The sequence below is a fragment of the Pithys albifrons genome, chromosome 8 (genome assembly GCF_047495875.1).
Source record: "Pithys albifrons albifrons isolate INPA30051 chromosome 8, PitAlb_v1, whole genome shotgun sequence".
Lineage (NCBI taxonomy): Eukaryota > Metazoa > Chordata > Aves > Passeriformes > Thamnophilidae > Pithys > Pithys albifrons.
Window position 1 is genome coordinate 6,836,852 of NC_092465.1, and position 27,298 is coordinate 6,864,149.

A 27,298-nucleotide genomic window follows, 5' to 3' on the forward strand; every position below is an offset into this window, starting at 1 on the left:
GAATCAGCCTGTTGTGGCTCTGACCTGGATGAAAGTGGCAATAATGTAGGAGGTGGTAGCTTCTCACTTGAATGGTTGCTATAAACTATGGAAGCAGAAGCAGTGAATAAGGCTCATAAAAACAAAACACCCCACACGGCTTCCAAGTACTTCTGGTTCCTCAGCAGGTCACAAAGCGATGTCTCCTCTCTATCCAAACCCAGAACAGTTTGCAAACTCTCCTCAGGACCGCCGAAGGAATCATTTCTCCTGCTGTTAGTGAAATCTGGAATGCTGCTGGAGTAACTGAACTGCTCCCAAAATGGACTTTGCTCCTGCTGTAAAGTATAAACCCAAATCTCCAAATTTCCAGACCCATCTGGCTATTCCAGAGGGAATGGAAGTCCCTCTGCTGCCAACACACAGTCCCCATGTCTGTCCCAACTCACCAGTGGCCTTACAAGGCATTACTGGATTGTAAGAAAGCAGCTTGAGAGATTTCAAAGATAAACAAATTGAGATGTCAAAGGAACCCGCCTCAGGTTAAAAATGGAAAATAAATTCAGAAATGGAACAAAGGAGGAAACAGAACAGATGAGTTAATTCTAAATCAAGCCCTTAATATCAGATATCTGATCACACAGCATAGTAACAACAGACATGTTGTTTAAGATTCAATGAAAATTTTATTCCCCCAACCTGCACACTGCTGTCCTTGAAGCTGCTGGGAGTTGCATGGTGATGTTGTTCTAGGAAACTGTATCTGCTCTGATCCAGGAGGCTGCAAATATCCTACTGATGAACTGCAATAATAAAAAAAGAACATGACTAACAGGCATTTATGCCACGCTCATTTATCTAATCACGACTGCTGCATTTGCTGTCTCCACATACTGCAAAGCTTGGGATTTTGTTAATTTTAAATCAGTATTCCCACCTACCCCTGAATCCACTCATTCTTCAGAAGACTGAAGTTTCACACCTGTTCCTTGGCAACAACACATGCCCTGCCCACACTGAGAAGCTGTGCTAATTCACATGTTGTGATACACTGTTTTTGTGTCCGTAGTGCTGGATCAGCAAAGATAGGGAGAAGAATTAAAAAAGACTAATTGTTGCCTTGCTCAGTTTGGCAGAATTCAGGCTACAGATCCAGCACACCAATCCCCACAGCCCAGAGGTGACTGCCTTTCCATGGCTTTTCCAAATGGAGTGTGGGAGAAAGAAGATAACTCAAGGGGATAAACAACAATCCAGTTGTTTGTAACATGTAGGAAAGGCAGAGCTCTCAAAGTTTATTTATGCCAGGTGTTTTTTCAGGGTAATCAGGGGAAGAATGGGTGTAACAGATAGTCAGATTCTGTCACACCACAGACTGCCCAGCCAGAGCATCAGGTTGCAGGGCCATAATCCCAGTGGTGCCCATAGAATCCTGTACTAACAGGTATGCTGAGAAAAAAAAAAGCCTTCAAATTGTGGAAAAAATGTTTAGTCCTATTGGACTTGCCATTTTTACCTATGTTTTCACAAGTTTCTTCCATCCTTTGTCCCACAGTTCAATTCCATAATTTTAATTTAAGGATTCCCTTCCATTAGAGCAGACAAAACCCACTGAAAGCTAACACAGCTTCTCATCTGCTGGTTCTGTCTCCAGGAGTGACCTGTGGGTTTGGCACTTTCACTCCTGCAGGACAGTGCTGTGCTTTCCCTGCCAGTGCTGCAGCAGAACTAGTGATGAAAACAAGATGCTGTCTGCTCTGAATTCCTAATCAATGTGTCCCTGTTCAAAAGAGAGGCACATTCTAAATGGCACAAGAGATCAAGCAACAAAACTTACTTCAAAAAAAGTCTGGGACTGTGCCTACCTGTGACTTCACTGAACCCCAAATACAACTACAGAAAGGGATAAAACCCCTTCAAATAGAGAGCAGCAGGATTCAGATTTCAGCAGGTGAAGCCACAGGGCAATGACACAAATACCACTGAAGTCTCTGCACTCAAAGGGATGAAACAAGCTCCACACTGTTGCTGCTTGTTTAAAAGCTGCCAGGTATTTTTGAATACTGTACATTTTTAAGTTCAAAAAACTAGAGAAAGAAATACTTGTAACCAACATAAATCCTAATTAATTCTTTTAGGTACATGCTTATCTGTTCTGAAGCACTCAGTCTGTTTTGGGGACACAGGTGTATATGCAGGGAGGGCTGTACATGTGGGTAAGGAAAAAAAAGAGAAAAAAAGGTTATTTTATATATCAAACAAAAGCCAAGCATAGGAAAAAGTTTCTATACTTGTTTCATTCTGGGATTCAAATTATTTTTAGTCTGCATGTTATTCAAGTAGTGTCCTTGACTAAACCAGTGAATATGGACAGTCATTTGACTACTGCAAAAGGCATCTCTGCTGAGCACAAGGTGTTTGAGGGGTAAGAAAAGGAATGCAGACAATTTAAGAGGTGGAACTGCAGTGAAGTATTGCTGAAAGTGATATGGAGACAATGTTTCCAGCCCAGGAAGTCTGTCACAATTAAAGCAGTACTGGTTGTTTCAGTTAATTGCAAAAATAAACAGAAATTGTCTCTCAGTCTGCCTTTAAAACAGGTTTTGGTATCTGCAGTACTAAAGGCAGATCTATCAGTTACACCAAGTCATTAAACCTGGTTGCTGAGAAATCCAGTATCTGTTCAACTCACCTTAAATTATTCTGCTGACCTGATGGAATGACACTGTAGTAAACTGGCATTCCTGTGGTGGGCAACCCTTGGTTGGACTGGCTGGGAATGATGACAGGCTGCTGATATGTCTGCTGGGGCACTGCTTGGGAACCTTGAGGCACCGAAACCTGCAATGGGAACACACTCAGATCTTCTGCAGACAGTGTTTCTTTCTGTCTCTTCACCACCCTCCCCTCTGAATTCAACAGCAACTAACACAGCACAGCTTTCAACAGGACTAGAACTTGTGCACTTGTGACAGACTCTCGTCTCGCTTCAGTGGTGGGTTTGTATTGTTTAATTTCTGTCCCCAAAGTCAACTCTGACACCTGTTTGCCATTCACAAAGCAATGCACTAAACCCCCCAAACACTCCCACACATGGCAGGGTGACAGACAGTTCTGAACACGTTACCCACCTGCTAAGATGGCACTGAAGGATATGGGACAATCACACCCTGAACCCCCCAAACACTCCCACACATGGCAGGGTGACAGACAGTTCTGAACACGTTACCCACCTGATAAGATGGCACTGAAGGATATGGGACAATCACACCCTGAACCCCCCAAACACTCCCACACATGGCAGGGTGACAGGCAGTTCTGAACACGTTACCCACCTGATAAGATGGCACTGAAGGATATGGGACAATCACACCTTGAATTTGATTCCCAACGTTGTTGTGTTGGCCACTGACTAGACTTTGATTCTGGGACTGCTGAACTCCAACTAAGCCCTGGTAGTTTTGCTGCTGGTTGGGCAAAATCTGGTAACCTGAAATTATACATTTAAATCTTATTTCGAAATAATGAACACATTTTATACACAGTTGACATACGTGTAGCATTTTCCAATGGCTTGTTAAATCCAGCACCTTCATAACACTGAACTTCTCATGCATATATAAAAGAAGCCAACATTAAAATATATTTATTCACTTGGATTCAGCATGAAATCCTACACACACTGTTGGCAGTGCTGCTCCCACATGCGTGCAGCATTTATTGACACTGGAGTTACATGCATTACCACCTCAGAAGCACTTGAACAAAGCATGCTGGATAATATCAACCCAACCCACTGTCTGCTGTTACGAATAAGGCCATTCCAGCACACCAGTTTGAAATTCCAGCTAAGGCCAGCTGGTACCTCAGGTGCCCAGGGGTCAGAGCATCTTGACTGCCATTCAAAACTGAATCAGCCTTCAGGAGAATCAGTGTGAGGCAGGTGTGCCAATCTTTTTCAAAGTGGCAATTTCTACTGCAATCTGTAATGCTGAAACCAACTGGGGACTGAGAAAAATCTTCCCAGTAGAAGCAACACTGGTGTGCAGTGGAAGACCTTCTACATTCAGTTATCTTAGGGATAAAAAGAAAGATTTTCATATTTACCCCTCCACAGTGTCTCTACAACAGTTTGTTACTGCTTAAACTGTGTCCTTCAAAAATTGCCTAAAAAACCCCACCCCAAAACCCAAACCAAACCACCCCAAGCATGAGTGCCAAGTCTGTGCATTTATTAAATCCAACCTGAACTCCCACTTTCTTCTTTTTTAAGAAAGCAAGTAGCAGGTAACTGCTCCCATGACCAAACACATGCAGAACACAGTCCTTGCTGTCATGTCCTGTCATACAGGTGTGCACTACTTACCCATCAGCAAACCCAGCACTGTCAGTGTGTCTGAGACAAAGCCAGTTATCGCTCCACAATAACAAAACTGGGCTTGTCAAGATGCACTGACGGCAAGAAGAGTCTGTGTTTGAGTTGGGCACATTCACAGGCTACTGCCCTCAGCATTCCCCATGCCCCTACCTTGGCACAGAACTATAACAAAGCACATTTAGCTGCAAAAACTCACTTGGCTTTTCTTTCAACTGTGTTAAAAAAACAGGACAGTCTATTCGGAAAGTAATTCAGTTACCACAAAACACCTTTTTGTGAACAACACCCATCAGTGTTCACTGATTACACCCACCCAGGTCCTCTGAACAGCCTCAGCTCTGCAGAAATGTCTCCACAGAAATTGCAACAATGAACACTAAAAGAAGACTGTTAATAGGATCAAATATTGTTTAGGAAAATTAAAGGGAAGAAGGTGCAGTTTGTGAAAACCCAGACAGCTACTCATTAGAAACACACAACACCATAAATATTTTCAGAAGACTAGACAAAACTTCAGAACAATACATGCTTGAAGGAGGATTAGTAATTAGGATTTTTAATAACTCTTAAGTTTGAACTGTGCACAAAATCCCCTTCATATCTGTAATAAACAAAATGCTTAAATATGCCTTGTTCCAAAGTGCTCTGTGGTCCCTAAAAGAAGCAGAATGGGAAGTTGTGGTGTGTGACAAGACCCAGTCAATACACCTGCAGCCCAAACCCCTCATGTCCCAGAAATTGCCACGGAGCTGTGAGTAGTTTTTCAGCTTTTTCTGGCACTGCCAGAGACAGACACAATCAATTCTGCAAGCAGACAGAACTGGAACAACACCAATAGACTGCCACGAAGGTTCCCCAGAGCTTTCCAAAGAATGCTCTGTTTTTAGCCTCCCAGTTTAATTAGTGACATAATTAAAAAAATCACTGTTAATATAAGAAAAGGTAAATTACAGAATATAGAAATACATTTTGTGAATAACACACTAAGAGTGAGAAACAGCCTTTATTCAGGAACAGAGGAGCAAGTACAACCACCTGGTTAACAAGCCGTGAGTTGATGGGCTTGATTACAACTATTACAACTACAGCTACAGGTACAACAGTTTATCCTGGCCCTTGTGAAGCACGAGCCAGTGGCACTTCAGCTGCTGCTCCTACAGGAATTGTAGCTCTGACAGACTTTTTTAAGCTACCTGTAGTCAGCTCTTGTAGTAACTGGGCTTGCGTTATTACGGCAATCAGAAATGCCTTTTTCTTAAGGACAATTTTCTTCTCCCAGCATCTTTTGGGCAACCAAAGCATTTTTATTAAAAGTAAGCCCCCCCAAACCCCTCTAAAAAGGAAGGCAGGAAGCAGCTGAAAAAGAGACCGGTTCACTGTGAGAAATGTAACCCTCTCAGACAGTGTTACGGCCCCGAATCCAGCAGCTCATCCATAAAGTCAGGCCACTCCACAACATTAGAGCAGAAGTGGCTCCAGTTGCCAAGCTGAGAAGCTGTCACCTTTTACCTGAATTGGTGTTTGCAAAGTTATGTCATAGTTAGTAACCATTTTGGGAGATGAATAAACCCCACAGCTTTTACATAATACAAGATTGTAACTCTCCTTTCTGACCAGGCATGGTGCTGTATGAGCCAAGCAATGTGCTGCCCTTTGGCTCAGAAACAGCCACTGCTAATCAGCATCAACCACTTCAGGTGCAGCTTCATGTCAAATTAATACCAACATTAATGGTCTGAAATAAATTACAAAAGTGAAGTTTCAAATACACCATCTCCTGAGCAGTTTTCAGAACAGAAAACATGACATGGAACCTTCCATCTCTAGAATACTGACTCAGATTTACCTATAAAGGAGTAAATGAAAACAAGCAATGGCTGGAGAGCAGTTTGGAGATTTTCAGTTAAACTCTAATTAATGCATTTGCTGGTAAGATCCTTCTGTCTCCCATCAGTGCCAGTAAACACCAAATAACCACACAATGAGCAGAGTTATGGGCTGGACTATCCCTCAGCTACTTGAACATGACCCTCTGATGTCAGGAGTACAGGTACAAGGCACATATCAAAGCAGTCACTGCTTTATAATTTTATTTCTCCAGGACAGAGAGGAAAAGTTTTTCTGCTGACACTTTGCACCCACAGGCACTGAAGGTCAGTTAAATGTAAAGGGCTGAAAACAGGAGAAGGAGACTTACCCAGCAGCATCCAGCTCATCCCTTTGCACCTCAGCCCCTGTACTCTCCCACTCAGACTGTTTAGCTACACACACACTGAGCTCTGCCCTGGGCCTGTGTGTGTTCACACAGGGTGTCCCCACAACAGGCACTAATCCCAGCTGAGCCTCAGACTTTTTGCTATTAAGTAGTCTAGGTATTAAAAATTCTGGGGAAGGAAAGCAGGTTGTGTAATACAGTTGGGTAACACATCTTTGACACCACTGGATAAAACAAGTTGCAAACCCAAGTAATTTGTTTTCCTTTGACAAAAATCTCAATATAATTTCACTTTTGAAGAGTGAAAGGTGGTGATCTATTTTACCTGCTTCCTGCAGGTACCTGTGGTACTTTAAAACTCTGACTGCTCTACCATAAGTGGGTATCAGATCTTGATGATTCTGCAATGAAATAATCCTGTGTAAGTTTGTGACCTGAACCTTGAGTAACAACTTCAGGTGTTGCAGCTATTGGAGCACTTCCTAGGGGAACTACAGAGGAAGAGCCCTTCCCCTTAGACAACAGCTACAAAGAAATCCAGTCAATATTTGTAAAAGCTGATCTTTCTTCCTGTTTCTGTAGAGCAACACACAGCTGGGGACAGGGGATGAATTAAAAAAATCTTTCCTGAAGGGAACTCCAAAGGACACCAAGTCTAAGGTATCCAAACTAAGAGACGGTACAAAAGCCTGGTCCTTAAGGATCTCTGCCTCCAAAAACCACCAATCCCTTCTGAAGGTTTTGACCATGAGGCAGGATATTACTGAGCAGTAACTTTGTTTCAGGAATCAAGTCATAGCAATATGTTGAAGTGCAGGTTATCAGAACAATGGGAGCTACTACAGTTACAATTTGTAAGCAAAAAGATAGAAAGCAAGAAAGGAAGGACATGAAAATATGGCTTGCATTCATAGGAGGGTAACTCAAACAGTTGAAAAGTCTTTACTAACTATAGAAGGAGCAAAAAACTAATTCTAACCACTTAAGTCTCATTATATATTCCATTCAATACCCTGATACCTTTAATCAAAGTCCAGAAAGACAAAACAGTATGACCAGTATTTTCTGCACAGTCTGTTTTCAGTCACAGTGTCTAAAGTTTGTTTAGCATTTAAGGCACATCTCTGACATTGCATCACTTAAAGGTTCTAATTCATCTTTGCAACTTACTCAAAAGTTAGTTACCAAGTTAAACATTTTTAGAATTATTTAGTTCTAAACTTAAAAAACCCGTATGATTAAAGTTGCAGCATGAGCCACTGACAGGAAATGGCTCAAATCTGAATTTCATGCACAACTGACTCAAAGTTTTCCACCTTTGGTTAGTTGCACTTTGCATCCCATATCTGAACATCTACTTTATTTGACATTTTACAGGAAAAATGAAACCCCAGGAGAACACCCACAGACAGTGCTCTGCCGACATGCAGAAGGAGCTGCACCCACCTGTCTGCTGGGCAGGCTGTGCCAGGGGCTGGCTCTGCTGGGCGCTGTAGTGCACGGACACGGGCCGGTACTGCGGGCTGGAGTGCGGGTACTGCCCCGGGGCACAGTAACAGGCTGGCATCTGAAACAACAGCTGGGCATCACTGCCTGCAGCCTGGGCAGGGCACACACCCTGGGCAAACCCATCGCATCATCAAAGGATTGTTAGAGCTTATTAAAGGGAGCAACTCATGTTAAATAGTTGAGCAATGAAAAACCACTTACACCACATAAATTCCCTCTTTAACAGCCCATTTCTTTTACTTTCACTACAGAAAGAACAAGCTCTCAATTTCCACAAAGAAACTTCTGAGACACAAGAAAACCAAGCAGGACATGAAGTTTTACCAGCTATGATTAAACAGGAAAACCTGTGTGATTGTTGCTCCTCAAGTAAACCGAAGGAATTAATTTCAAAACACTTGGGGCAGGAAAACCCGAGCCCAGAGTAAATGCCCAGAGCTGAGTTGAAAAGGGAGCCCCAGTCCCTGTGAGCAGCTCAGGGACAGCAGAGAAGTCCCAGGCTGTTGGGATGAGACATGGGACAGAGCCCCGGTCAGGACGGGACAGGGCCCCGGTCAGGACGGGACAGGGCCACTGCACGGATGGGACAGGGCCCCTTGTGGGGACGGGACAGGGCCCGTGTGGGGACAGGGACAGAGACCCGGTCGGGACGGGACAGAGCCCCTTGTGGGGACGGGACAGGGCCCCGGTCGGGACGGGACAGGGCGACTGCACGGATGGGACAGAGCCCCTTGTGGGGACGGGACAGGGCCCGCGTGGGGACGGGGACAGAGACCCGGTCGGGACGGGACAGAGCCCCTTGTGGGGACGGGACAGGGCGACTGCACGGATGGGACAGAGCCCCTTGTGGGGACGGGACAGGGCCCGCGTGGGGACAGGGACAGGGCCCCGGTCAGGACAGGACAGAGCCGCTGTGGGGACTGGACAGGGCCCCGGTCGGGACGGGACAGAGCCGCTGTGGGGACGGGACAGGGCCCCAGTACCTGCGGCACAGGCTGCTGCACGTATCCCTGCTGCTGGAGCACGGGCTGGGTGACTGGGTGGGTGGGTGCAGAGTATCCCGGGGCAGACACGGGCTGGGCAGAGGCTGGAGCAGCAGTGAGGATGTAGCCAGGCTGCTGGGGTGGCTGCAGCACCACCGTGGACTGGAACAGGGCACCGGGAGGCTCCGCGGCCTCGGCCGGCGGCTGCCGCGCCAGGCTCAGGTGGCTGAACTGGGAGCCCAGGTTGTCTTGCTGCACAGGGCAAAAAACAGGAAAAACAACATTTGCAAATGTACATTCAGGAAAAAAGAATAAAACAGCCAAACACCTCAGCAAGCTTCAGGCAGCAATGTCTCAGATTACTGTGCAGTAGCAACAGCAGCCAAAGGACAACAGGAAAGGAACTCAGGAGTGAATTATCTTCAGGACTGACAGGAGGAGAGAACATCCACGTTCAGAGATTTTGCTCTTCGCTGTAAATATTCAACTTTTAGATCACATCTGCCTATATCTACTCATTGTGAGAACTCAGTTGTCAAAAATAAAAGTCAGAATTTGCGTCACTAACAGTTTCTGACTGGACTTCAAAGCTGAAGTGAAAATATCCAAGCCCAGTTAAAATAGCAGAAGGCATTAGTATTGCTAAAGTAATTTGTTTTTAAGAGCTTAAGATAACAAGGCTCTAATCCTGAGTTACGAGGTACATTATTCTAACTAGGTATTATTCTTCATGCAAAGATTAATTATTTTTTCATCTGAAATCAAGTAACAGCTGCAAAATGTGTGTCCCAGTGGCTGCCCTCTGTCTGTCAGTAACAGCTGAAATGATGACACTGATTGCACTGAGCACTGCAGGAGTCCTGGGGAACCTGAAACTTCCATTACTGTAACCCAGAGCTCCTTTTCTTCACAAGCAATTCAGCATCAAATCAGCAACATCCTGGAAATCACAATGGATCACTAACTAGTACTGCCCTTCTTGTGCTGAACGGGAAGATTGGGTTCATACTTCCAAGGTGGACTCTGCAAACATGCAGGAACATTAAAACTATTTTAAGACCACTTGATTTTCTCTTAGATCATCCTGAAGATAGGAATTAATCAGGAAAAAGTAAATGCAAGCTCCATCTTTTACTGATTAGCTGTGATTGTATTTTATGATGAATTTTTCTAGTTTCCAGGCTAAAGATATTCTTAATTACCACTGGAAATACGAATTTGCACCTAAACCCTAATTTAGAACATCTTTATAGCATAAAAAGCCCTATTTTCATTAGCTCAATAACCCGACTTTGGCATTTCACTTCTTTAATGGTGCCTGCCAATGCAACTATAATGCTCTTCTGCATTGGATTTTACATTTTCTGCCTTTCAGTATACTGAGTTTAGAGATGCTGGCTCCTTGGTACTCAAGGTACTCCATGAATCCTGTGTCTCATCTCAGCAATACAGGGGGGGAAATAAGATGAAAGGCTCATGGGTCAAGAAAAGGACAGGGAGATCATTCACCAATTACCATGACGGGCAAAATAGATCTGACTTGGGGAGGGTTAATTTAATTTATGCCAATTAATAATAGAGTAGAACAGTGAGAAATAGAAACAAAACTAAACCAGCTTCACACAACCCTCTGCTTTTTCCCAGGCAGATGTTCTGCCTCCTCTTTCGAGTATTCATGGAATGGTGAATGGGGCTTCCAGTGAGTTCCCAGACATGTCCCTCCTCCTGCTCCTTCCTCCTCATGTGCTCCAGTGTGGAGTCCCACCCATGGGATACTGTCCCTTCATGAACCTCCTCAATGTGGGCTCTTCCCTCAGGCTGCAATCCTTCAGGAACTGGCTCCTGGTCTCTTCTCACAGAAGCCACCCCTGCCCCTCCGCTACCAAACTCTTGTCACAATCACCCAGCACAGACTCACTGGAGTATTGGAGAAGTCTGGGGAACTTTAATTTCTGCCTTGGGTAACAACTCTCCTTTATTAAGTTTCAGTTTCAGTTTGTGTGGGTTTTCTTCTTTTTTGCATCCATTTTTTTTTAGGCTAAGGTATTTCATTTCCAGCCTCTATGTATTAAACAAGGGAAGTTCACAAGTAGTGAAGTGGGAGTGTTAAGAGTTCTGGCAAAAAGGTAACCTCAAAAAAACAGAGCAGGTGATCCCTCAAAATGTACTAACTAAGGTTTAGCAGAAGAAAGAGCAAAGGAACAAGTGATGCAAAGAAGTTAATCCAGAGACATAAAAAGATACTGACTGGCTAACAAAACAACAGCACTGAAAAACTTTATAAAGTTTCCCTTTATAAAGGGAAATATTGTTAAATATAGAGGTATACAAATGTAGCCTCCATTGCATATTCCTGCTGAACTTGAAATGTTCACATCTCAGGCAATCTGCTGCTGTGATTGCAAAGCCAGTCACTGCCTGGTGTCACACACCACTCAAACAACAAGCAAAGGGCAGCAGCACCGCAGATGAACCCAAGCAGGAGGCAGAGAAGAGAAGCTGTAATACCACAGAGTATTGCTGCGTGGAGGAGGCTGGCAGGAGCGGGGGTGGGAAGGACACTGCAGAGTACTGGACAGGCTGGGAGGAGGGCTGCAGAGCCCGCAGAGGCTGCAGAAACAACAGGGTGGAAACAAGGTTAACATCAGAGTAACAGAAGTGAAAACAAGTCTTTTGTAACAGGAAAAAGCAACTATGCTCCAGAAAAGAAACTCACTCCACTACCAGAAACAGAATGGATACTGCTTTTTTTTAAAGCTCTAGACTGCATAGAGCTAAAGCAGAAGGAACTTAGAATATCTCAGGCTCCCAGAAGAAATACGTGATTTATGTTACACATTTTATTATCTCTAAGTCAGCAAACTGCTTCTATTTAACATTTACTGTTTCCTTTAGAGAGACTTTTTTTAATTATAGATTAGAAACTACACATGCATTTTAAATACAAGCTCCTTCAAAGCATCTAAAGGCAGAATGAATTTATTGCTAACCACAGATTCAAACACAATACTTTCATTTATTCAACAGTACTAAAATATTTTCTCTAGACTGTGGTATTTGAACACCAGAGGGGTATCACTGCTGACAGTGTTTCCAGCAGTTAAACTCCAGCATCCATTGAGAAGGCAATGAGAGAATTAGTGAGAAATTTGTGAAGACAACAACAAATACCAGATATACCCTTCTGTGAACCAGAAGGAGCACAAATGAGCCTTTTTCAAACATATCAGGTCTGCTGTGGCATACACAGGTATCTGAACAGAAGTTTTAAACAGGAAAAATGAACACAGGTAACAGTTTAGATGAAGCTCTATAAATAACTTTTTGATAAAATATAAGACCCATCTGAAAATACCACAGGAGAATCCCAGTAGCTTAGTGCCTGAAATGGCTGCTGTGGAAAGGGGCAGAGCCTTCCCTTTCCTTGCACTTACACACTTTTGGCCTTTCTTCTCCTTCCAGGGCTGAGGTGATGCTTAGTCTGGCCTGTTTTACTGAATGAAATAAATACACCCTGCACTTGCATGTGCAGTGTGTGAGCAGAGCGGCCAAGTGCTCCTGCAGACACTGACACCCTCCCAGCCCTCAGCTGCCCCGGCTGTGCCAGGACTGTGGGATCCCTGGGGCTGGGCAGTGACCTCCAGGCTAACTGTGGTGCTGTGAGTGTCCCCCAGAGCCCTCCCTGTCCCACCCACCCCGTGCCAGGGCACCTGTGAGAGGACGGGGTTTGCCGGGGGCTGCGGGGCCGCGCTGGGCAGGGGTGGCTGCTGGGCTGGGCCAGGCACTTGGGTCCGAACAGGCTGCTGAGGAACGGGAGGGTTGTACACCACGGGAGTGCCGTCTGGGTTCAGGAATGGCTGCCCTGGGAAGGGGGAACAGAACACACACAACCAGCTGCACCATCTGAGCTTGGAGAAAATAGACAAATACACTGACAGTAGGCAAAAATGGATAAAATAATAAAATCATATCAAAAATATGTAAAGTCATGCTGGTTTAGATGACAAATTTATGCCAAATCCCCACAACCATGTTTATAATAGCAATGACTACATGCAGTAAAAAACCAAAACATTTAAGCTAAACAAAGATACCCAGATAAATATTTGCTGTATCCTGCTTGTCCTGAAACCTGATTCTTAATCAAGTGGATTGAAAAGGACAGCAGTAATAAGGGAAAACCCTACTAAAAATACTATTTTAAGGACTTTTTAAAAATGAATCTTCTTTAATCAATTTGAACACCAATCAGAACACAGGAGAGCTTTAGGGCAAACATTAAAAAAATATATAAAAGCAATAGCTGCCCTGATATTCCCATGGCTGCTAATGAGATTACTGTTAAAGGAATCTCCTCCCCTATTCTTAGATGATTTGGCTTTTAGCTTTCAAAATAAATAACACAGTATTGGCATCCTACTTAATAATTTGCAACTTAATATTACAGCAGTGGACTAAAGGAAAAGAATAGGAAAATAAACTCCTTAAAAGTAAATTATGGACCAACAGTGATTTATTTTTGTGCCTGGGCTGGGGAAAAACCAAACAAATCAAAGGAATAAGAGCCTGGCTGACAAGGACCTCTGTCCACCTGCTTCATGACGTGTCCTGCACTGGCTTATTTAGATGCTTAAGGCCCAAATACTGATGTAGATTTTTCTCTCCTCTGATATAAATATATCCTTGTCTGAGATTCTTTCCAGAAAGGTATAAACTAAGACTAAATAAAGCCTTTGCCACCTAGCCAGAGTCCTGGCAGAGCACATTAGAGCTCCTCCAGACTTCTTGGTCCCATCATATTTAAATGCAACTGGACAACAGAAAAAGTAAGTTTCTGAAAAAAGGATTGAGGAATTAACAGGAGAGACAAATAGGGAGCAAGAACAGGCTCACAAAAATACACTAAATATCATGCAGCTGGACTGCAGGTGGTCAGGAGAGGTTTTTAAACTGAGCTTGGCCGTGGCACTGAGTGCCATGATCTGCTAAAGGGACTGGAGTTGGACCAAGGGTTGGACTTGATGATCTCAGAGGTCTTTTCCAACCCTATCGATTCTATGATTCCTGTTAAATTAAGTGCACTGAATGAACACAAGCACAAGAAAAACCAAAATGAAAAAGAAAGGACATAGGACGACAGTGTGATGCAAACACTCGTGCACTTCCCAGCTCTGTGTAACACACACCCACAAGGGTACCAACCTGTTTGGGGGTTGACCAGCACACTGCCAGGAGGGATGCCTGCCGCTTCCAAGGGAAGCAGAAAGAAGCTACTGCCAGCAGGTGCCACTTGGCCACTCATGCCACCATCAAAGGAAAGAGAGTTACTAGTGCTGGCAGCTGGGTAGACGGCAGGGGTGCCAGGGGAGGGCTGGCTTAGAGCTGGCACAGGCACGGGCTGCTGGGTGTGAGAGAGAGACCCCGTGGAGGACCCTACACTACTAGAAGACTCTGAACCTAGGAAAGGAGTAACGAGAAATGGTTTTACCTCGAGACAGAGACATCATGCTCACTTAAAACACACACTTGTAAGTGCTCACCCTTAAAGCTTGGCATTAAGTACATGATTCAACAGCAGCATTTCCAGTGAACTCCCCCTTCATGTCCCATGGAACAGTCTCACAAGGATCAGTTCAGCACTGCTTTGCACTGCAAGGGGAAGCTTTCACTGCCAGCTCTGGTTTTGGGTTCAGAACATTCATGTTAGTACATCCAGAATTTCTGTAAGTGATTGGTCCCTACTCCAGAATGATGGATGTACATGTGGATTGGATACACCTGTGCAGGTCAGGAGCAAGGCAGATCCAGCAGAGCCCTGTGGATAACCAGCTAAAAACACGTGCTCTGCACACACAGCCTGCAGGCAAGCAAGGAGTAGCTTCTTTATACAATTGGTGTCAGAGATCTTCTCTGACTCACCTGCTGGACAATCTGCAGGACACTAAAAGCCACAAAACTATTTTTTTACTCGTCTGACAATTTTCAGGCTGAAATCACAAATACATCTAGACACAATGAGGGTAAAGTGGGAACTTCAGCCTGGCTTTATGTAACTATTCAAATTTCAAAAGGAGTATCAAACAGCCAATTGAAAGCAATATTTTACAGCTGTGACTGACCATAAACATTGCAAGGCAGTGAAGAACAAGATCCCGAGCTTCCTAAAAGCCAACACATGCAGTCAAAGCAATATTCCAGCAGTCCAATATGGAGAGGTCTGTGGAACTGCTGTTCCCAGATCACTCTATACCTAGGGCTCTAGGCATACAGTTTAGCAGGGATTCAGAGGAAGTGTAATGATACTTGCAGCGCTTGGAAACAGAATATAGTTGTTTAAATTAAAGAACTCCTCATTAACAGCTTCTATACAATCTAGAAGAGAAAGTAAGACTCAAAGCACTCTGATGGAATTTATTTGCTGTTTGAAGTTACTTTGCAGTCCTTCACAAAGCTGTAACCGCTCCACTTGTGCTTATAAAGAGAGCAGAGCTTGAAGCACTGACTGATGCCATTGGCCTTTTTCTATCGCTGGAAAAAGTGAAAATCAAAGGTATTAATAGCAAACTTTGCAAAACAGCATATCCCAGCTCTGCCAAAGCAGCTTCACCTGCCAGAGTTACTTGGGTGGGATTAGTTTGCAGGTGTGTTCCCTTCTAGATTATGTAGAGGGGTCAGGCCAAAGCCCTTGTAACCAAAGGCAATAACATCCTTCAACCAAATGAACAAATCCCATCCCAACACGTGCCAAGGCACCACAACCTGGCACTGCAGTGAAGGCATTCCAAACTTGGAATGTTCTCAGAATGCCAAAATAAACTTTCCAGCAAAATTTTAGGACACCATTCATATTCTTTAAATTTAGACAATAAATATTTCTAAAACTGTATTTTATACACACTGTCAGGTTGCAGTTTCTTTTTGAGCTGTGCCAAATAACAGCATTTCTACACTGCTAAGTGAAGTAACTCCATGTGATGGCACAGTTTTACAGCACATGCAGAAGCACCTTGAAATCTACTATTTTATATAAATATACAACAGACAAACAGGATTTGTAACTGTTTTACTGCATTTAGATAGAGTAGTGTGGCAATATACCTAAGAGGTGGTGGTGGTTTAAGGAAAAGCAAAAAAATTTGAACAGATCCTTATTAGAAACAAGTTTTAGGAATAGATCAAAGGCAATATTAATGAGGTATGCAACTACATTCTGATTTTTCCAGTTCTACTTTAAAGTCTGAAGCAGTCCATCCCCATGGATTACAAGCCCCAAAATTCTCCACAACCAAATTATCGACTGGATCATATTATGTTGGCATTTGGAATACAGATATTTACTACATTTCATTTTTGACCCACAGACGATTCATATCCGTATTTTCTGAGATTTTGTTTTCACATTAGTTGCAAGTTAACACACCTCAAACCCAGGCTCTTAGGAGGTATTTTGCCTAACATTTCTGAATCTTAAACAGTACACTCTGTTCCACTGACCTCATTTCTCAGCAACCTAAAAACTGAATAAGCATTTTAACCACATTCATTGAAATTTAACAAAACCAAGATAACACAAAAACTGTAACTACCAATTCCTAGGCTTTCATGCTGCTTTATCTGAGCTAGTAGGATAGCAGTGCAGTTTCCTAAGTGTACAAGGCAGCTTTGCCACACTGGAACTGGAGAGCTGAACTTCAAGTATTTTATATAAAGAAATTTATGGTCATGTTTTCATCAAACCCTTTGTTTGTATGAGATAAAATGGATTCTCCTTCAAACCACCTACAGCGCATGTGAGAATTCCACTTCCCCAGTGGATCAGCCCGTGCTGTACCTGTCTTGGAGAGCCTGCCCGTGCTCTTGCTGCTGCCAGAGCTGTCCCCCCTGGTGAGCACCGAGATGCCACTGAAGCTGCTGGCCTTGGTCACCGCCGGCTTGAGGTTGCGCAGGGAGCTGTCGGAGTCGGTGCTGCTCCAGGGCCGCGGCTCGCAGCACTTCAGCTCGTTCTCAGTGCTGCTCTGGTGGCTGTTGGCTGATCGCCCCGAGGTCTCCTTGTTGATCCTGGGAGTTACAAACGTACTGTTAGCACCAATTGCGAAACAAGGGAAAATAAAACAAACACACACAAAAAAGTGAAATGCATGCAGAATACAGGGGGATTTAGTGATTTTAAAGAAAGCATCAAATACCTAAGTATCTGTCGTCTTTGTTGGGTACTGTTAGTTTCTTCCTCCTGGATTCTGTTGACATTTTAATAAGATAGCTTAATATTTATTAAGAAAATAGGAAAACAGAACAGAATTAAACGGCAAATTTTCTTACCTTTTATCAGTGAAATAATTCTCTTGGGAACACAGGGACTGAGGGGCAAAGAAGCGCAGAAATTAATATGAATGGCATCTGGAACCCCTACTATGGTAAATGGTAAATTATATAGATGTGGTAATACATGTACATGGTAAACTAATACGCCAAAGGAAAAGGTAATTTCATATCCAAAAGCCCATTCTCTGTGTTTGAAACTAAGGTGGACAAAAAGAAATAAACGAGCCTCTCAGAGCTCATTACTCTCTCTTCAGAACAAGAATGTGGGTTTGGATGTCCAAGTCTACTGATAAATGTCCGAAAATCTGGATTATTAAAAGCAATACATATTTTTAAAGACATATTTGTTCTGTTTCAGTCAATATAATCACTCCTTGCAATTGAAAAGCAGCTTACAAAGTTGTACTGCGGGGTGAGACTGGAGATTCCTGACCAAAATTTCACATGTGGGACCTCAGATGATTTTACTGTGACCATTTTAAACGTGCTTGCTATAGATATAAGTGAGAGAAGGGATTTTTCTTTGCTTGTTTTTTCCCTTTTTTAACCACTGCTCTGAGCAACAACTGAAATGATTGCAGTACCAGAGCTGCGTGACTTAAACCGCAGTAAGGGGCAAAACAATGCAAAGGGGAGAAGTGCATTGAAGTAGGTGGTGCTACAGAACATACCAAAGCATTTCCTGAAGGTCACTTGGGTTTCACACAGCAGTGATGTGAGGAAACAAGACTTCTCAGTAACTTCAATGTAATTTAAAACTCACTCAGGCCACACTAAGGCACTCAACAATAGGACAAGGGGGCACGGGCTCAAGGTCTGCCAGGGGAAATTTAAGTTGGAGATCAGAAAAAAATTCTTTCCAGAGAGAGTAATCAGGTATTGGAATGGGCTGCCCAGAGAGGGGGTGGATTCCCCATCCCTGGAGGTTTTTAAACTGCGATTGGCCGTGGCACTGAGTGCCATGATCTAGTAAAGGGATTGGAGTTGGACCAAGGGTTGGACTTGATGATCTCAGCGGTCTTTTCCAACCCAGTTGATTCAGTGATACTGTGATTCCTATGATTCTTATCTGCTAAGACCCCTTCAGAAACAGAAAGTTTCCTGGAAAGGAGCACCCTTTAACAAACCCACATGTGCCTCTACGTGTGTGCAGTACTCACAGAAAACAGTGAAAGGTTTTCTTTGATACATACATCTTGTGCAAATATTCTTTCTCTGGCTCTCTGATATTCTTCTTCACGTTCTTCTATGGATTTACTTCTTCTGTCATCTTTTAATCGTATCCTCATCTAAAGTAAGTGATACAGTGTCAACTTCTACAGGAAAATTGTGTGAATACAGCCAAGTTCAGTAAGGGGAAGGGAACAAGATGTGTGTCCCTTACCTGGTTGTCATCTTTGTCTAAACTAGAGTTATCTCTTTTAAGGATGTACCGCTTCTGGAAGTCATCGCTCTTCTCATCCTTTATATGCTCACAAAACTTTTGGTCAGGTCTGAGAAAAGGGGTTACAAAGAAAGATTTATGGTTTTGTAAACATACACTGCACAAAGTGGAACAAACTGAAATATACTCAAGAATAATGTTAAATATACTTAATATTCTAACTGAAGTCATAGATTTTGGCTGTCCAGGCAATGGAAAAGATGAGAGGTGCACCCCTGACAAGTCCTGTTCCTGAGCCATAACAAACCTGCTCCCAAAAAACCTCTTCCTCCTTCAAAGCTTTTGCTGCAATTCCCAGTTAAGGTGGCAAGCAAACCACATGCCCTTGGGGAATCAGGAGTGCTCTGGATCCCGACTGGTGCCATGCAATGGAGACTGGGCATGCATGGAAGTGCAGACAACTGCTTGCTGCTAGAGCTGCAATACCTCAGAGTTCATTTCAAGGGAAAACAGAAGACAAGAAGATAGAGGAGAAAGCACTGAAACTTAGAGATTTCTAAAACACAGTTAAGTAGAAATAAGTAAGAGAAGAACAGTACAGTGCAGGCAAGCAAGAGCTTCACACGATCATAAGGAAAGGGTGAAACAACAAATCATAGATACTGCTTTGGTATTTTATCTACTTTGTGAAAGAAAAAGCACTATTTTGCAAACTCTTGTTATTAAAAAGAGATACCAAGTACCTAGACAATGAAACTACTGCTATCACAAGAAAAGAGCTCAGACAATCAGGAAGTATTTGCCTAATAGGAGACAACACAAATGTACATTCTTCTCTCTTTCTGTTATTCATTCATTGCCCAGGACATCTGAGTAGAGTCAGGAGGGCTATTGCCACAGAACAGCCAGCCCTACCTACTAGTCACTGGCTGCCCAGGCATAATTAGCAGGCATTTCAGAGAACCTTTAGACTGTCTTACCTCTTTCTTTTAAAGGTCTCTGAATTTACTGCCCTGCAATCACCAACTCCCACTCCACTGAGTCGTCCCAGTGAGCACTGGGTGGTTGATGTCAGAAACATCACTGAGCGGCGATGGAGCCGGGACCTGCCTATGAGGAAAAGGTAAGTTGGGCTTTATTCCACATGGAGCACATCTCCAAGGTTTTCTTTCTAAATTCTTATTTTATATCCAAAGAGATTTAAAATAAGAATGTTGAAAACATCGAGGATCCTTATGTCTGCAGGTTAGATGAAATGCCTGCTAATTAGTAACTACACCTACAGGGCCTTCCAGAGGCCATCAGCTACTTAAATAGGGGCTAAAAATAAGGCAGGGAAATGAAATCATCTTTTCTTAGTTCTTACTCCACAACTGAAGTGCTAGACTGAAGCTTCAGTCTAGAGATGCTGGCGGATGCAAGGGCAACAAATTCGAAATGTTTGGCTTTTTAAATCAGTTTGGAGAATGCACAGCCAAAGCAAAACACATACATAAATAACACAAGTATTCTACATGTATTTAGGCTCTATATATTTTTCTAAAAACTATTTACCTCAGTGAAATGTCAGTGTGGTATATAATTTCAGTTCTACTGACTTTAAAACTAGAGTGGATAATTAGTTGTGATTTTTTTTCTCTGCAGAGAGTGTATCCAGAGACTGGGATTAGGATGCAGGCACTGTAAACTCCTGTTTTCATGTTCAAAAGCAACACAAAATGGTGTCAGGCAAATGCTTTAAGTTAAAATTAGAAACTAGGTGGCATAAATAAGTCAACACATTGGACTTTTGTCTTTCTGGAGAGAATGAGGAGACAGAGCAAGTGCAGAGAACAGAGAGAACAGGTGGATCCTCTGAATGAAACCCTCAATTCTGCCTGGGTTTTGGGGTTGCTGTGGCCCCAGTGTTTCCCTTTTTGGCACTATGCATTTTCCTAGAGGGTTTTCCAAGAACTCCCCAGCCCTCACAGCAAAGTACCATGCCATGTTAACCTGGCTGACACTTCCAGTGCTGCCTGTCCTCCCTGCTATGTTTATGTGTAAGGCCACATGAGATCTGTAAGCAGCATTACTCCAACTGATGGAACTTCAACACCTGAATTTTCCCAGTAGAATTTCCCAGTACAAAAGCCAAAGTTGTGCAAGTCTTGTCCCCTCTCCCTTTACCACATCAGAAATGACCCTGGCTCTACGATAAAGCCTGGTCCTGCTTTCCAAAAGAAACAAAGAATGTACTTTGTACACTGCACTGGTGTAAATCTTTAAACAAATAAACAGTTGACATAAATTCCTATTTCACAGAAGCAAAGTTAGCAATGCATCTCTGGCAGAGAAGCATCAAAAATTCTTAACTTAGAGGTGACATCCTTTATTGCCCAGGGAAGTTTGAACATGAAACAGATGACATTGCACTGGAACATGAACAGTGAAGATCTCACAACCACCTCTCCTTTATGCAGCAAGGAGACAGACCCCACCTGCTACAGCATCGCTGCATCAGATATCCCAAGGGTCAGATCTACGCATCAAAATGGTTTTTTCAAGACTTTCACACTTACATTCTTGTATTGCTAGTTTTATTTACTATGACTGACTTCCCACTCTGGTCCACGTTGTGCTCTAATCCAAAGTAAGCAGCTACCCTGTGCAACAGCATTCTATGGTAAGATGTCATGGGGGGAAACTTTTTTCTTGGAACTCTGGAAGAAAGGAATAGTAGCTTTATTAAATAAACAGGAACACTCTTGAATTCTTTTTTCCTATGAGAGTACAGTACTTACTCATTATTACCAATGAAATCTAAAATTTCCTGTTCTAATTTCAGCAGCATCATTCTGTCCCTGAAAATAAAAACACAGCAACTCACATATGAGACACTCCAATAACTGTGGTTGTACTCATCTTAGGAACACACAGGTCACAGGGGTGATGGCAGACTGTAAACGGGACCACCAGCTGGCAAATGCAGCATTTTAGGACGAAGTAGTCTTTGGTTTTGCTAAGCTATATTGCCCTGAATCTTCCCAGTGAAATGTGCTGTTTAATCCCAGAGTACAAAGACCCACCAAGAAGTCTCTGCCCAGGAGACTCAACAGAGCACAGTCACCGAGAGGAGAGGCTGCAGGAGGAAGGGCAGTGCCAGGCTGTGTGCTGGGCACTGGGAGGTGCTGAGGCCACAGCTGGCCCTTCCTTGGGCTGGCAGCACATCAGAGGGTCACAGACACAGGGACAGGGCCCTGGGCACAGGAGGCACAACACCAGCAGCCAGGGGGCAGAGCTGGCACGTGGGCCATGGAATGAGGGACTGGAAATGCAAAGTGGGTAGAAATGAACATTGTCCTTGGAACTGCTTGTGCTGGTTCTCATGAACCACTGACATGCAATGGAATTCACTGCTGCACAGTTCATAACTGTGCACATCACACAACTAGGCTAAACCCATAACAGCTTCCCAGGTAATGTGCATGGAGACCTGCACCTCCAATTCCTGACTTCCACTAGGATTGCTTTATCACTTCAAATAGGAACTACTTAAGTGGATTGCAGAGGTCTGTATTTCTAATTTTACTCCACAAGACTATGGCTTTGGCCCTTTACTATGGCTCATCTTACAATTTTTGCCAAAGAAATGGAACTCCAATAAATTATTGCATTGGAAATCCCAACTCAAATAACAAATAGCAGAGAAACAGCTTTTGTGCCAGAGCACAACTGCACCCAGTTAATCTCTTGGCTTGCACACAGACACAAACCCAGTCCAAGCCCCCACTGAGGGAAGGACAAAGGAGGCAGCCTGTGACACTGCAAACCTCAAACCAGAGCAGGGCAACCCTGCTACTAACAAAGGATGGACTTGGATGAGGTCAGGTTTGGTTTCTGAGGTGCAGAGTGAAGACCTCTAACTACAGTCATATAGTACAGCTTAAAAAATGGCCTTATCTATAAATACAGTGCAAGACAGGTTAGAGTCAGAGGAGGCAGTTTGGTCTCTAACAAGCAGGTGCTTACAGAGTACAAGTTTCAGAGACACTGCATTCTCTCCTTCCGGGAGAGAACTGCACACAGACTGAACACATTATTTGCATATTCAACATTAAAAGCATATTTAAACCCTTTCAATGCCCTGAACCTGGGCTCAACACCACCCCAATTACAGAGGATGGATGTTTGAGACAGCCTGTGCAACATCAGCTCATCCTGGATAACTGACATGGTGTCAGACATGAGAGAGGGGACAAAAATGAAACCACAAATGAAAACTGGGTAGTGTGACACCTCAGGCAATAAGAAGAAAGAAAAACATGAAGAAAGTTAACATTACAGCCTCTTACCTGGGATTGTTTTTTAATGTATTTACTAAAAATTCATGAAGATCTATACCAGTGGAATCTGTATATTCTTGGCTAGAATCTAAGGGAAAGGAGGAAGAGAGAAAAATCACACTCTGGAGAAACACTAATAATACTTTTTTTTTCCAATTATTGCTGAACAGAATATAAATGGATCAATACTATATAACTATTAAGCACAGTATTCCCAAAATTAAACACTTCCACCCACTATCCCCCAATGACTCCAGGTAATACAGAAGCAAAAGCTTCAGTGACACCAGCAGTCTATTAACAATGGCCATAGTTTGCAGTCTGTCACCCCGAGGCACCTGATTTCCACCAATATCCACATTCCCTCAACGTCTGTGCACCAGCCAATCTACAGCACTACTGGGTGCTGCCCAAAGAAATACTGTAATTCGGACTGTAACAGTTTAACCTGCACAAAGTGTTGTTTTGTATCACTAAAAATCCTTGTTCTGTTGGGCTTTGTTTTTGTCATGTTTAGGTGTTTTCAAAAACATCTCACAACCTTCAGCCTCCTTTCAGGTTTCAGTGACAGAAAGTATTCCAAGTCACACACTGTCCTCTAAAATCTGCCCCTGAAAGAAATGATTTAACACCAAATCTTCCCTTACAGGAGCACCTTCAAGTTCCAGGTACTGGAATTCAAACCAGCACGTGTTTTAGCAGTATTTTTGGAAGCAGATTTCTTCCAAGAACTACTTATGGGTTAACTTAGTCTAAACATAGTTAGGCACAACTCAAACTTGTGCCAGGCCCCAGTCTGACCATTTAGGGTTTGGGATTACTCTTGATTCTGAGAAGGGGATGGGAAAAAAAAGGCTATGCCTGGTAAAACAATTTCAAGATTCAATGATTATTGACTTTAATTTTCTTGATTTGCAACTGAGCAATGATTTAGTTATAATTACTAGAAGACTGATAGTTAAATTCCATAATTTTCTATTTTAGCACATCCTATATTGGGAAGCAATGAACCTCCAGAGGAGGTATTGGATGAATTTAGAACAGCCACCTCTACCACAGGCATTTTGTCACTTTGCTCTTAACTCCTCATCGTCACCTCTGGGTGTTTGTGGGGGTTTTAAGGCATCACTTCAAAGACTGAGATTTCTAAAGGCAGGTAAAGTTCTCCATCCCAGTGCTTTTTATTTCCCAAATACCTGGCTGCCAGCTGGGAGAAGTTGCACTGAAATGCCACATGAGGAAGGCCTCATGGAACTGCAGGAGCAAGGTGACAAGTGCCACCCGTCTCCAAGAGCATTCTGTCTTTAGAGGTATTTCCTACACACTGTTTCATCTAAGGTATTTGGATAAACACTGGATGTTTAAAGAAAGAGCTGTACAATGATTTGTCAACTCAAATGTATAAGGTTTTCTACCTGCAGGAGGCATTGGGCAGAATGGGCAGGAACTGGCTCATGTCATTAACTTTACAGCTCTCTTTCAGATTAAAACCTAAATATTTTCAGCAGATAGACCAGTTCTGCAATTCAGAGTGTAATAATATCTAAGTGGAAACATAAGACTTGCCCTTTTCATTGATGTAGTTCCACCTTTACTCAAAAACTTTGTAAAAAAAAAATCCAGGTACTGTCCAAAGTAGAGAACAGGGGCTTCTGTTGAGTGAAGCTCAGAAACAGTAAAAGAGGAGCTGTGCCATTCCCACTGAGTTTCACTGGTCCTGTAACTGTCAGGTCTGAGGACAGACAGGAACCTGCACTGACCAGTACAGAGTTTTCCCAAGAACACCTGGACACAGCTGAGGCACCACCAGCTGCAGCTCTGCTGGTCTGCACAGCCAGAAGGGCCAGAGGAAAAGCACTTGCTGGAGCCCGGAAAGCTCCGTGCTCTCTGCGACAAAAGTGCCTCATCTATTTGTTTCACTTTCAAAAACAAATAAAAAAATAATGTTTATGCAATGAAGACCTGGAAGCAGAACTGTATTTTCACACGTTCTTCACCTACACAGTACATTTAAAAGCACAATGACAGATAGCAAACCTCTTGATAACATTTTCCTCGATAGTTTATCACTGGATTTTTCCTTTTCTGATTCATCTTTTGCAGGTTTTTCTTCTTTTTCAAATGACTGTGACAACTGAATCTGAATTTTCTCCTGTCAAAAGTAAAAATCAGTCACCATACAAATTATTTCAAGCAAGACCTGCAGGAGTTCTGCACTACATTACCTGCAGAATAATGAAGGAACCAAAAAAACTGTCTTCATAGTCTTTCTAATCCCACACGTGTTCTGTGTGACCACACAATGAAATTATTTACCAGTAAATAAAAAAGTACAGAGAAGGCATAGAAAGGACCCCACACATTGTAGAATTTATACACAGTTCCAGGCCCCGAATGCTATTGAAAAAATAATCTAAAGGTTTCATACACATAAAATATTCCAGTTTTTCAGATGTATAAATTTTATACAGCTTCTATATTTTAGTAATGCATCATCCATGGTGTTTTTCCCCCAATTCTTCAGTTTTCTACTATAAAAGCTTGTTTCAAGTTTCAATTTGATTTATACCAAGAAGAAAAAAAACCCCAAACCTGAAAGTTTCAGACAGAGCAGCATTTCCAGATCCACAAAAAAGAGGGAAATATTTACAGTACAACAGATCAAGGCAAAATTTGCAAACCTGTCATCAAGACTTAGATTCTTAACTTCCTGTGTATTCTGACAGAGTAGCCTTGTGTGCAATCATCTCAAAATCCCTGTTTCTACACAAACAGGTGAACTACCACAAAACCTGTTCTACAAATACGGCAAAAAGTTTCCCTTTGCCATTAGTGATACAATGCTCCCCTAAGCAGTGAAAGGATGCAGTTTGTTTCTCCCGCCCCTTCCCTCTTCCCCAGGACTGTCAGTGAAGAACTGACAGCCCTCAGACAGCAAATCCAGGAGTGCTGGAGCAATGGAGACACCGTGTCTGAGTGACCCAAGGGCAGGGGAGGCAAAGTCCTGTCAGGGCCGGACTGCCCTGCTACCCCTGAGCTCCCTCAGAAGCCAGTTCTGCTCCCCCACAGCTGAGTGGATGCTGCCACCTCCCCATCCAAGGACACCTGACACCTCCCACTCCAAGGAACTGCCCCTCATCCATTCCTGCCCATCCCTCTCCTGCCCTGCACCTGATCCTTTCCCAGCAGCCCTGGCTGTCCCTTCCAACCCACCCTCACCCACACCCAGGCCCTGGCTCTGAGCCTCTCTCCTCCTGTGTCACTGCACAGCTTGACCTCACCCATGGAACGTGGCCAGGGTTAAATATAGCCCAGATTCTCCAAGGCTGGAGCCTGTTTCACGTGCCCACCCTGCAGCCACTCCTGCCTGTTCTGGCACAGGGGGACCCTGTCCTGGTCACACAGCCCTTCCCACCTGCAGCTTGAGAGCAGCAACTTCTTCAAATGAGGGGAAAAATGTTCACTGGCAGTTTTTTCCAGCTCTCCCCTTCAGTATGACTTTTCCCCACACTAAATGTTCTAATTAAACTCATGAATTCATGAACACCCCCAGAACAGCCTCACAGTGTGAAGACTTCTCAGCTCCTGAGATCCTCTATAACCACATCCGATAAAAACCATCACCAGTCACTAGCAAGGAACTCTCTTGTGTAACTCTTTCCTGTCTTGAGCACTCACTTGGCTACAAACCTTACAGCCCAGAACAAATCTTTGCATTCCCTACCTCATAAATCCAACTACAGTTCAAATGAGCAATTTACTGTCCCTCCAGAGTGCATTACACTCACTGTTCACCCAGAAGCTGTGTAGCTGTTGAAAAAGAAACATCTTTCTGTCTTTATTAAGAAATTATTCTTGACTTGGATCTGACAATTTTACAATAATACTCTACAAAACTATCAGAAAATTAAGGAAATTTTCATAGTCTGACTTTTCTTCACTAGAAAATTGATTGACTGCATGTTCTAAACTCATCCCCAGTCAATGCACACAGCAATAGTTCAGTCAAAGGATCTCAGCAAGTAATCATTTTCATACTTCTTTCCCAACAAGAGCTAAAAAAGGAATCACCATCTGAACAGCCAGTTCTGCTACTACACCAGTTCTACTTCAAAGTGTGATACACCAGAACTGTGCACCAAAGGGCACTTTCTTGTGATTTCATGCTATAAAAACTGTAGCATCTAATTAAATATGACCTACTTG

At 43.2% G+C, this 27,298-nt stretch overlaps 1 protein-coding gene across 11 annotated transcripts in view; it reads right to left on the reverse strand.

Moving 5' to 3' along the window:
* Positions 1-27,298, reverse strand: part of R3HDM1 (R3H domain containing 1) — a 46,844-nt gene that overhangs the window by 7,954 nt on the left and 11,592 nt on the right. For 3 of the 11 annotated variants that reach the window (XM_071562801.1, XM_071562797.1, XM_071562804.1), the window contains 17 exons: positions 25,130-25,244; positions 23,102-23,180; positions 21,551-21,610; positions 21,329-21,469; positions 18,771-18,879; positions 18,580-18,675; positions 17,384-17,421; positions 17,251-17,301; positions 16,896-17,122; positions 14,267-14,521; positions 12,775-12,926; positions 11,573-11,674; positions 9,065-9,316; positions 8,019-8,139; positions 3,213-3,469; positions 2,672-2,820; positions 679-782 (listed from right to left, as the gene is read on the reverse strand). In XM_071562801.1, the coding sequence (XP_071418902.1) occupies positions 679-782; positions 2,672-2,820; positions 3,213-3,469; positions 8,019-8,139; positions 9,065-9,316; positions 11,573-11,674; positions 12,775-12,926; positions 14,267-14,521; positions 16,896-17,122; positions 17,251-17,301; positions 17,384-17,421; positions 18,580-18,675; positions 18,771-18,879; positions 21,329-21,469; positions 21,551-21,610; positions 23,102-23,180; positions 25,130-25,244 (2,308 nt within the window). Of the gene's footprint in view, positions 1-678; positions 783-2,671; positions 2,821-3,212; positions 3,470-8,018; positions 8,140-9,064; positions 9,317-11,572; positions 11,675-12,774; positions 12,927-14,266; positions 14,522-16,895; positions 17,123-17,250; positions 17,302-17,383; positions 17,422-18,579; positions 18,676-18,770; positions 18,880-19,750; positions 19,896-21,328; positions 21,470-21,550; positions 21,611-23,101; positions 23,181-25,129; positions 25,245-27,298 lie in introns of those variants that run through there. The other 8 variants (XM_071562799.1, XM_071562808.1, XM_071562798.1 and 5 more) reach the window with 8 other exon arrangements.